This window comes from Cricetulus griseus, chromosome 4, assembly GCF_003668045.3.
Source record: "Cricetulus griseus strain 17A/GY chromosome 4, alternate assembly CriGri-PICRH-1.0, whole genome shotgun sequence".
NCBI lineage: Eukaryota > Metazoa > Chordata > Mammalia > Rodentia > Cricetidae > Cricetulus > Cricetulus griseus.
In genome coordinates, this window is record NC_048597.1 from 116,344,128 (window position 1) to 116,355,485 (window position 11,358).

Sequence of the window (11,358 nt, forward strand, 5' to 3'; positions counted from 1 at the left end):
GCCCCAGTCCTAGCTGGTTTTTTAGTTTGTTTTTGCTTTTGTTTTGAGACAGGGTCTCTCTTTGTAGCCCTGACTGTCCTGGAACTCACTTTGTAGATCTAGTCTATCTCAAACTCACAGAAATCTGCCTGCCTCTGCCTCTGCCTACTGAGTGCTGGGCTGAAAGAAACGTGCCACCATGACCAGTACAACCTCAGTTTTTAGAACAAATGTGTGTGTGCACATGTGTGCATGTTTGTATTTTCTTTCTTTCTTTCTTTCTTTTTTTTTTTTTTTTTTTTTTTTGGTTTTTCGAGACAGGGTTTCTCTTTGGAGGCTGTCCTGGCACTTGCTCTAGAGACCAGGCTGGCCTTGAACCCACAGAGATCCGCCTGCCTCTGCCTCCCGAGTGTTGGGATTAAAGGTATGCACCACCAACGCCCCGAGCATGTTTGTATTTTCTCTGGCATGCCTGTAAATATGAGTGCATGTATGTGTGGAGATCAGAGGAAAATCTCACGTGTTGGTCCTCGCCATCCACGTTTTATTGAGATGGGGATCTTTCTCTTCCCTCTCCCTCCTTCCCTCCTCACTCATTCTTCACTGCTGCTCACACAAGACTAGCTAGCCCTTAAGTTTCTGGGAATTCTGTCTCTGCCCCTCCCATCCTAGTAGGAACCCCTGGGACTAGAAATAGGCTAACAAGGTTTACATGGGTTTAGAGATTCAAACTCGGGTTCTATACCTGCAGAGCAAATATTTTACACTGAACCTTTCCCATCCCCCACCAACCCTACTTTAGGTGCCCACTCACCGGGATGAGAACACCCTGGGTGTCTTTGCAGCCACACCGAATTCTGAGCATACACTTGTCGTTATGCAGCACGAAGCCAGATCGACAGACACAGCCCTCCTTGCAGGAGGAGGGGGCTTTTGGGCTGGTGCCCATACAGAGGCCATCTGGGTCCGAGCAGGAAGGCAGGCAGGAGGGAAGGCAGTTGGTGTAGAGGGTGTGGGCTGGGCACTGCAGAGCTTTCGGATGGAGAGAAAGTGGGGTTAGTGGAGAGGAAGAGAATGGTGCAAGGGACCAGAGGAAACCAGGCTATGCCAAATGACCCACAGAATGTGGGAAATTTCTTTCCTTTCCTTTTGATATTTCTTTAGCAAACATTTACTGAGAATGGGTTATGTGCCAAGTTCTAAGAAAAGAAACTAGGAAGAGTGAATCTTGGGCTGAGGAGTATTTAACTCTGATTATATTGCATTCTGCTCTTGAAGATCTGAGCTCAGTTCCCAGCACCCAGGTGGAGTGGCTTATAGCATCCGGTAATTCTAGCATCAGGGGATCCGCCACACACACTCATACACACACACACACACACACACACACACACACACACACACACACACACTCTTTCACACATACACACACACACTCACACACGTCTTTAAAAAGAAGGAGGAGAACAAGTTGTACAAGGAAGATCTCCCAAGTCTGTGTGCAAAACTAAGACTGAGAAGGGCTATGGCCCAGCCATGGATTCCCAGAATTCTTCCCCACTGTGGAACCCCTAAATTCTCAGAACATGGGGACCAAGCTCCTTCTTGCCCTTCCTCTGGTCCCTTCAGCTATGAGCACACCCTCCTCAACTTTCTTCCATGGCCTCCTTACTGATTTTGGTGCAGTTACTGTTGCCATCATTGGTGTCCTTGCAATAAGTCCCTGGGGGACACTGAAAATTCCTGCATTGGATGACACCTCCCACGCAAGTACAGCTCTGGGTACAGCCCCGGGAGGTCCAGGTCTTGCCTACCTACAGAAGCCACAGGACGAGAAAGGGAGTGAGGACTTGGCAGGGTGTTCTCAAGAGACAAGTTTACAGCCTGAATGGATTACCTACACACTCTATCTGCAGGTTCCCCATCTACTGAGTCAACCATCCACAGGTGGAAGATATTTGACTTAAAAATTGTATTCAGGGACTAGAGAGATGACTGAACATTTAAGAGCACTTGCTGCTCTCTTACAGTAACCAAGTTTAGACTCCTGCACCCACATTTGGACCCTCAAAACTGTAACTCTAGTTCAAGGTATCTGATATCCTCCTGTAGCCACTGCAGGCACTTGTACTCACATGGCATACATTCACACAGATACTCAGATGTTACATATCAATAAAATTTTTTTCTAATTGCATTTGGTGCTGGTGGCTGTGGATCATCAGTAGAAGATCTGTGCAGAACCCCCCCCCCCCCCGTGAGAAGTTCAAGGCAAGGCTCAGCAGTAGATTGCTTGCCTAAACCCCTCAAATGAGTGACTGCCGGGTGGTAAAGAGTTAAATTCCTTGCCTGGAACTTCATGGGTGACTCACACTTAGAGTACTTGTCTACTGAGTGCCAGGCCCCCATCAGCGCTCACACTCCAGGGCCAGCCATTCAGACATGCGCATCCCCAGGCTCAGATAAGCACATGGAAGGAGGAAGGGGACCCCAAACCCATCCACCACACCCACTCACCGGGATGAAGGCACCCTGGGCGGCTTTGCAGCCACACTGAATTCTGGGTATACATTTGTTCTCATTAAACACGAAGCCTGGTTGACAGATGCAGCCCTCCTTGCAGGTAGAGGGGGCTTTGGTGCTAATGCCCTCACAGTGGCCTTCGGGTTCCAAGCAGGAAGGCAGACAAGAAGGTAGGCAGTCGGTGTAGTGGCTGTGGGCGGGGCACCGCTCGGCTATTAGGTAGAGGGAGAGTTGGGTTAGTGCAAAAGATTAGAGGGGCTTAAGAAGACGGTGGCTATAGAAACCAGGTGGGGCCAAATGACCAACCAAGCTTTGAGGGGTTTTACCCCTCTCCTATTATTCATTCAGCAAACATTCATTGAGCATGCCAAGCCCCAAAGTAATAAAACAAACTTCCCAAGTCAACATGGGAGACTAACCATGGAGAGGCCAACACCGAGAAGGGACCCAGCTGAGCAGTGGGGCCCCAGAATCCCTCTACTCTATTTCCCACCTCAAAGACCCAGGGAACTAAGCCTCTCTTGCCCTTTAGTCCTAAGCAAACCCCTCCCACCTTCCCCCATGGTAGCTCCTTACAGATTTTGGCACAGTTACTGGTGTCACCCCCGCTGTCCTGGCAGAAAGTCCCTGAGGGACACTGGAATTTCTGGCATCGAATGACTCCTGCCATGCAGTTACAGTTCCTAGAACAGCCTCTGGAGATCCAGCTCTTGCCTGACTGAAGAAGCCATGAGAAAAGAAAGTGAGGACGGAGGGACTGGTTTAGGGGGACAGTCTCACCCACTGTCTGAAGGGCTTCAGTCTGTCCTCCCTATGTAGACTCAGAATCTAGTGTCTATCAACCACAGATGGAAAATACTTGGAAAAAGAAAAAAGGAAAACCACTACATCTTGTCAGGATGTGGCAGCAAACACCTCTAGTCCAAGTGCTTGGGAAACAGAAGTAGGCAGATACTTGTGAGTTCAAGGACAGCCAGGACTACATAGTGAGATTCTGCCTCAAGAAAAACAAAAACAAACACAAGAGCAAATACTGCATCTGGGGCTAGCAGTAAGGGGTACAGTGCTTGCCTAGAATCCTCCTGGGGGACTAGAATATGGCTCACCCTTAGACTGTCTATAATCCCTATTGAAGGGCTGGGGAATGGCTCAGTGTTAGGGCTGAGGCCTAGAATCTTCCAACGGGAGCCTAGTGTGTAGGTCAGCCCCAGAGCCCCAGAGTAGTGCCCAAATGACAGGCAAGGGTGGAAGGTGGTGGTGGGGTATGTACTAGAGGTAGAGCAGCTGTCTGGAATCCCCAGTGAGGGGCTGGGGTATTGCTTAACAGTAGAGCACCTACCTAGAATCTTCCAGTCAGGATTTAGAGGTGTGGCTCCTTGGTAATGAGCCTGCCTAGCCTATGGCAGGCCCTAACCAACCAAGGAAGAGAAGCAGAAGAAACTAGAAAGTGGCCACCAAACCTATTTTTTTTTAAAAATATATTTATGTGTTTGTGTGGAGGAGTGATTGGGAAAGTACTTACCCATTGAGACCAGAGGACAATCTCTAATTTTGACTCTTGCCTTTTATTTTGTATTGAGATAGTCACCCGCCCCCCCCCCCCCGCCCGCACACACCCTCTCTCTGCTGTGGTTCTCCACAGGACTAGCTAGCTCCGACTTTCTGAAGTTTCTCCTGCCTCCCATCCATCAGTAGAAAGAGAACCACTTTAAGAGAACCACTACAGCAGCACAGGTGGGCTGTGACCATTTGAACCCGGTCCTCATCCTTGCAGTGTAATGGCTGCAACTGGTTGTCAGCTTGACTACATCTGGAGCAAACTAAAACCCAAATGACTGGGCACAATTCCAAGGGATTTATGGTTTTTTTTCTTTTTTTAAAATAAATTTTGTTTTGTTTTGTTTTTCTTTTTTTAAGATTTTATTTATTTATTTATTTATTTATTTATTTATTATGTATACAACATTCTGCTTCCATGTATATCTGCACACCAGAAGAGGGCACCAGATCTCATAACGGATGGTTGTGAGCCACCATGTGGTTGCTGGGAATTGAACTCAGGACCTCTGGAAGAGCAGTCAGTGCTCTTAACCTCTGAGCATCTCTCCAGCCTGTTTTTTTTTTTTTTTTTCTTAATTAAATCATTTGAAGGGAGAAGACCTGCTTCCAGTCCAGATCTTTGAGGTGGGAAGATCCACCTTCTGCTGGCAGCTTATACAAAAGACATGGAAGAAGAAAGCGCTTCCTCTCTCCCCCAACCCCTTTCTTTCTCTCTGCCTGCTTGCTCTCACTGGAAAATCCTCTCCTTCACTGGCATTAGCGCCTACTTCCTTGGCATTCTGGTGTCTACTGAAGACCAGCTGAGACATCCAGCCTCACAGACTGAACAAACTACTGGATTCTTGGGCTTTCCATTCATAGACAGCCATTGTCAAATTAGACTTATAGGCTTAAGACTTACAGTGTAAACCATTCTAATAAATCCTTTCGATATCTAGAGAGATTCATTCCATAGAGAAGCCTGACTAATTCACACAAGAGATTTACCCACTGGGCCCTCTCAAACCTACTTTCTACACCAACTCACTGGGATGAAGACGCCCTGGGTGTCTTGGCAGTCACACTCAATTTTGAGCATACACTTGTCATTATTTAGCACATAGCCAGGTTGGCAGACGCAGCCCTCCTTGCAGGTGGCAGGGGCTTTGGTGCTGATGCCCCCACAGTGACCTTCCAGGTCCAGACAGGAAGGCAGGCAGGAGGGAAGGCAGTTGGTGTACTGGCTGTGTGCTGGGCACTGTAGAGCTAGGGGTGGAGGGAGAGTGGGGTTAGTGAGAAATGGAGGCAGACCACAGAAACCAGGCTGGGTAGAATGACCAACAGAGTTTGGGGCTTTTCTTCCCCCTTTTGGTATCCATTGAGCAAACATTTACTGACCATACACTGTGTGCCATGGCTTGAAAAAAGAGAGTAAGGATATGAATCTTTCACATCGGTGTGGAAGAGTAACTTCTGAGCGACTAATGCTGAGAGGGACCCCAGCTAAGATGTGGGTCCCCAAATCCCTCATCCCTGCAGCACTGCCTACCTCTGAGCTTTAAAACCCAGGGGTCGAAGCTCTGTCTTGCCCCGCCTCTGGTCCCTCCAGGCATGAGCACACCCTCCCCACCTTCCCCATGGCTCTCTTACTGATTTTGGCGCAGTTACTGTTGCCATCATCACTGTCTTTGCAATAAGTCCCTGGGGGACACTGAAAGTTCCGGCATTGGATGGCACCTCCCATACAGGTACAACTCTGGGTACAGCCCCGGGAGATCCAGGTCTTGCCTGCCTGCAGAAGCCACAGGACGAGAAAGGAAATGATAGCCAAAGCCCACCTCTAAGGTGACAGCCTCACCTCCTGTGTGACAGTCTTACACTTGGTCTCAGAGTCTGCAGTTTCCATATCTAGTCCGTCAACCAACCCCAGAAATATTTGAAAAACCACTGCATCTGGAGCTGGAGATACAGTAGAGGGGTACTGTGTATGCCTAGAATCCCTCAGGGAGGAGCTGGGGAGTGGCTCATTGGTAGAGCCCCTGCCTAGAATCCTCCTGGGTAGGTGATTCATTAATGGAGTGAGTTCCTGATCAGCAGCCTCTGATAGGTGAGAGCAATAGGTGTGTATTAAACATGGAGTAGCGTCTAGCATCCTTCAATGGGATGCTGCTCAGCAGTAAAACACTGGCCTAGAGTCTTCTCAGGAGGAGTTGGGGAGGGTAGCTGGGTGGCGGATAACCTGCCTAGCCTGTGGCAGGCCCTGACCAACCTTCCATAAGGCAGGAGCAATCCCAGAGAGAAGTAGTGGGAATAAGAAAGTGGCTGCCAACTGTACTTAAAGAATAAAACAAAAAGCCAGGCAGTAGTCATGCAGGCCTTTAATCCCAGAATTCGGGTGGCAGAGGTAGGCAGATGGATCTCTGTAGCCTGACCTACAAAGCGAGTTCCAGGACAGCCAGAGCTGTTATACAGAGAAACCCTGTCTCAAAAAACCAAAACAAAACAAAACTTTTTGCTATATGTTTGTGTATATCTGTGTGTGGTCCTGGGGAAGCACAGAGCCACAGAAGCCAGAGATGTGTCTGGTGTTCTTGCTTTCTGCTCATATGGAGATGGGGTCTTAGTCTCTGTGTCTGCCTCTCTCTGGGCTCTTTCCTGTTATTGTCCAGCTGCTGCCCACATGAGACTAATTAACACAAGATTGTGGGGATTCTTTCCTCTTGTCTCCCTTCTCACATCAGAAGCACTGGGGCTACCCACATGGGCTACTACACCCATCTCATATGGGTTGTGGTCATTTGAACACAGGTCCTCACACGTGCACAGCAAGTTCCTTACCCATCTCCCGGCACCCCAAGTCCTACTTTCCACACCCTCTCACCGGGATGAAGCCGCCCTGGGTGTCTTGGCAGCCACACTCAATTTTGAGCACACACTTGTCTTTACGAAGCACGTAGCCAGGTTGACAGACACAGCCCTCCTTGCAGGTGGCGGGGGCTTTGGTGCTGATGCCCTCACAGTGGCCCTCAGGGTCAGAGCAGGAAGGATGACAGGAGGGAAGGCAATCTGTGTACTGGCTGTGGGCCGGGCATTGGAAAACTATGGGGTTGAAGGAGAAGGGGTTAGTGATGAGAGAGAGGAGCCCATAGAATACAGAAATCAAGCAAGCTTGGGGCTTTCCCCCTTTCACTGTGCTTTTAGCAAACATTCTCTGACTGTGGGTTGGTTGTCAAGCCATGAGAGAAGAAAGTAAGAGGATTGTGGGGAAGTAGCCATTTAGAGACCAACCCTGAGAAAGGATTAGTACTAGCCCAACATGGGTCACCAGAGCTTTTTCTTACTATGGTAGCTCTTATCCCTAAGCTTTGAGGTTCAGAGGACCAAGACCCTTCCTGCCCTGCCTCTGAGTTTTCTTCCCATGAGCACACCCTCCCACCTTGCCCACGGCCCCCTTACTGATTTTGACACAGTTACTGCTGCCATCATTGTTGTCCTTGCAGTGAGTCCCCAAGGGACACTGGAAGTTCCGGCACCTGATGGCCCCTCTCGTGCAGGCACAGGTCTGGGTACAACCTGTGGACATCCAAGTCTTGCCTGCCTGAAGAAGTCAGGGGATGAGAAACAAGTGGAGACCGAGTGCTTGCTCTAGAGAGCCAGGCTTAGCCTCATGCCTGAAGGGTTTACATGTGCGCTCCCTATGTTCAAGCTCCGTATCTACTCAGTCAAGCAAGCACCAGTAAAAGATATCTGATTTTTAAAAATGGTATTTGGGGCTGCAGGTTTTGGTCCAGAGACACAAGGCCTGTGTAGAATTCCCCAGTGAAAGTCTAGGGGTGTGGCTGAGCAGTACATTGCTGGCCTAGAATCACATTAGGCAGGGTGTGCTGCATGGTTCAGAGTTAGAAGGCTTGCCGAGAATCCAGTAGTACAATGCTGGGGGCAAGGCTCATCTTTAGAGCATCTGTATACCAGGCCTGAAGCACACAGGTCTTCACATTCCAGGGCCAGCCACGCAGACAAGAACACCCCAGGCAGAGAGAAGCAGAGGGAAGGAGGAAGGAACCGCAAACCCACTCTCCACACCCACTCACTGGGATGAAGGCACCCTGGGTATCTTTGCAGCCACAGTGAGTTCTGGGTACACACTTGTCCTTATCAAGCACAAAGCCAGGGTGGCAGAGGCAGCCTTCTTTGCAAGCAGAAGGGACTTTGGGGCTTGTGCCCTTGCAGTGGCCATCCAGGTTGGAGCAGGAAGGAGGACAGGGCGGGAGGCAGTTGGTGTAGAGGCTGTGGGACGGGCATTGCAGAGCTATAGGGAGGAGGAGAGATGGGTTATTGAAGAGGTCCAGAGGGGCCCAAGGAAGCAGAACCTAGGCTGGGCTAAATAACAAACAGATCTGGCAACATTTTCATTATTTTGTTATTCTCTTAGCAACCATTTACTGAGTGGGGGCTATGTGCCAAGCCCCTAGAAAGAAGATGGGTCTCCCAAGTTAAGTTGGGAGACTAATCATTTAGAGATTTAAATTGCAAAGGAATACAGCCCGGCCATGCATCCCCAGAATCCCTCTCTCTGGTGGTGTTTCCTATGCTAAGCGCCTTCTTGCCTTGCCCTTGGCCCTCCAGCCATGAGCACACACCCTATCTTCCCCACACTCCCTTACTGATTTTCACACAGCTGCTGCTGCCATCTTCATTGTCCTGGCACTGAGCCCCCAATGGACACTGGAAATTCTGGCACTCAATGGCCCCTCCAATGCAGACACAGTTCTGGGTGCAGCTACTGGAGATCCAGTTCTTGCCTTCCTGCAGAAGCCATGGGCAGAGAAACACGGTGAGTGGGGAGAACTGCTCTGGGGGGACAGCCTCCGCTCCTGTTGATGGACTTGCCCTTCCAGGCTGCAAGTTCCACCTCTACCGAGTCAATCAACCACGGATGGAAAAATGTTTAAAAATCTGCATCTGAGGCTGGGGGGGTCTCAGAGAAGACCTTCTATGTACAGTCCCCCACCTAACCAACTTTCAAATTCTGGCACCATTCCTAAGGAGAAGTTCATTCCAGACAGAGAGAAGCAATGGAAAGGAAAAAGTGGCCCCCAATGCTACTCTCTACACCACTCACCGGGACAAAGACACCCTGGGCATCTTTGCAGCCACAATGAGTTTTGAGCACACACTTGTCATTGTTCAGCACGTAGCCAGGTTGACAGATGCAGCCCTCCTTGCAGGTGGCAGGGACTTTGTGGCCAGAGCCCTCACAGCGGCTGTCTGGATCCAAGCAGGAAGGTGGACAGGAGGGAAGGCAGTTTGTGTAGTGACTATGAGCTGGGCACTCCAGAGCTATGGATTAGAGGGAGAATAGCATCATTTAAGAGGGCCAGAAGTGGACCCGAGGAAGCAAAGGCTGCAGAAACCAGGGTGGGTTAGATCATCAACCTAAGTTGCCTTCCCCTTACTTATTCATTCAATATTGACTGAGTATGTGCTGTGTGCTTAGCACTGAGGGAACAAACAAACAAACAAACAAACAAATCAGGTTCTTTTAAATTAATGTGGGGAACTTATCAGGAACTTATCAGGTCCATCATGGACAGCAAAGTGGCCTTCATGTCCTCAGCCATCCTATGCTTACTAGTATAGGACATACAGTTGAGTAGCAGGTATAACGGTGCCACAGGGCAGGGAGGGGAGACAGCTAGGCATGGTGGCTCATAGTTGTACACCAGCACTTGGAGTACAGAGGCAGGAGGATCCAGAATCAAGGCTATCCTTGGCTACATGAGTTTAACAACAGGGACAGGGCTGAAGAGGTGTCCCAGAGAGTCAAAGTGCTTGCCATCTAGTTTCCTAAAAGTTGTCCTCTGACCTCCACAAGTGTGGTATTACACACACACACACACACACACACACACACACACACACACTAAATAAATGATGTAATAAACAAAGCAAAACAGAGTGACCAAATGGAATACTTGCTGTGTTCATGGATGGGGAGGGAGAGTCAGCAATGTGCTTGTTCAGATCAGTTTTCCCTCAGTTAATTAACTTGCTCTTTCCCCAGCCCCTCATTGGGAGATTCTAGGCAATCACTCTACCCCTGGCCTAGCTGACTTAGCATCATATATCATAATCCATCTAGAGATGGCTGAAAGTATATTGAAGGGTGTACACAGGTTCTATGCACACTCTATGCCATTTTATTAAAGTGGCTTAAGCATCCTCAGATGTCTCTACCCTTGAGTTTCTATACCCAATCAGACCCCTGCTGATATGGACAATTATAAATGATAAAACTGAAAAGTTTTAATCATCCCTTACTTTGCATTTTAAGATATCTTACGTGTGTGTGTGTGTGTGTGTGTGTGTGTGTGTGTGTGTGTGTGTGTGTTCATGCATGCATGTGTGTGTCTGCGTAATGTGTATAAGGATGCTCACAGAGGCCCAAAGAAGGTATTACATCCCCTGGAGATGGAGGTACCCGGGCTTGTGAGCCACCTGATGTGGATGTTGGGACCTAAGAACTTGGGTACTCTGCAAGAGCACTTAACTGCTAAGTCATCTTTCCAGTTCCCTGTTATAAAAGTTGAAAGGATCTTGATTTATGGTGAGGGTTATACAATTGTAAAGATCCTAAAAGTGTTCTTATCTACTAAGTCATCTCTCTAACCTTAGTGTTTGTTTGTTTGTTTCATTAGACAACAGAACCAGGCTTGGCAGCACAGGAGGAACAGCAGCTCAAGGTCATGTTTGGCTGCCTAGGGATTCTGAGGCCAGTCTGGGTGAACAGCTACAAGGAATCAGTATTTTCGAGACACACAGGTCTTTGCATATGTGAACCCACAGTGGCTGTGACAACATGCGCAAGGCCTGTACAAGTTCAAGCCCAACAAACTCTCAGGGTGGAGAAGGGAAATGGTCATGAACTCCCACCCCTAGCTGAAGAACTGCTGGTAACTGTTGTCTTCTGGGAGACATAGTCAGTTTTCTTTAAGGCGGTGGCCCCTAGGAGGTGGACTCCACTCCAGCGGACACCACACAACCAAAAGGAAACAAAGAACACAAACTGACTCAATTGTTAAAAAAAAAGTCATAGACCTGAGTGAGTTGGAGAAGGGCATGAATATGACCAAAATTAGTATATATAAATTTCTTAAAGAATTAGTAATAATAAACACCAACATTAAGGATGTATGGAAGAACCATAAGAATTCATATTATTTTTATTTATCTAAAATTACATATAATACATATAAGTGTATATGTATACATATATAGTTTAAATGATGTTGTGTCAGTTGGGCTGACAGTCCTTCC

At 48.4% G+C, this 11,358-nt stretch overlaps 1 protein-coding gene across 1 annotated transcript in view; it reads right to left on the reverse strand.

Annotated features, from left to right (window-relative positions):
• The window catches only part of Zan (zonadhesin), a 108,383-nt gene that overhangs the window by 52,471 nt on the left and 44,554 nt on the right, over positions 1-11,358 (reverse strand). Inside the window, 7 exon segments of the mRNA XM_027416274.2 lie at positions 794-1,011; positions 1,652-1,789; positions 5,086-5,307; positions 5,692-5,833; positions 6,923-7,140; positions 7,498-7,639; positions 9,164-9,381. Of these exon segments, the coding sequence (XP_027272075.1) occupies positions 794-1,011; positions 1,652-1,789; positions 5,086-5,307; positions 5,692-5,833; positions 6,923-7,140; positions 7,498-7,639; positions 9,164-9,381 (1,298 nt within the window).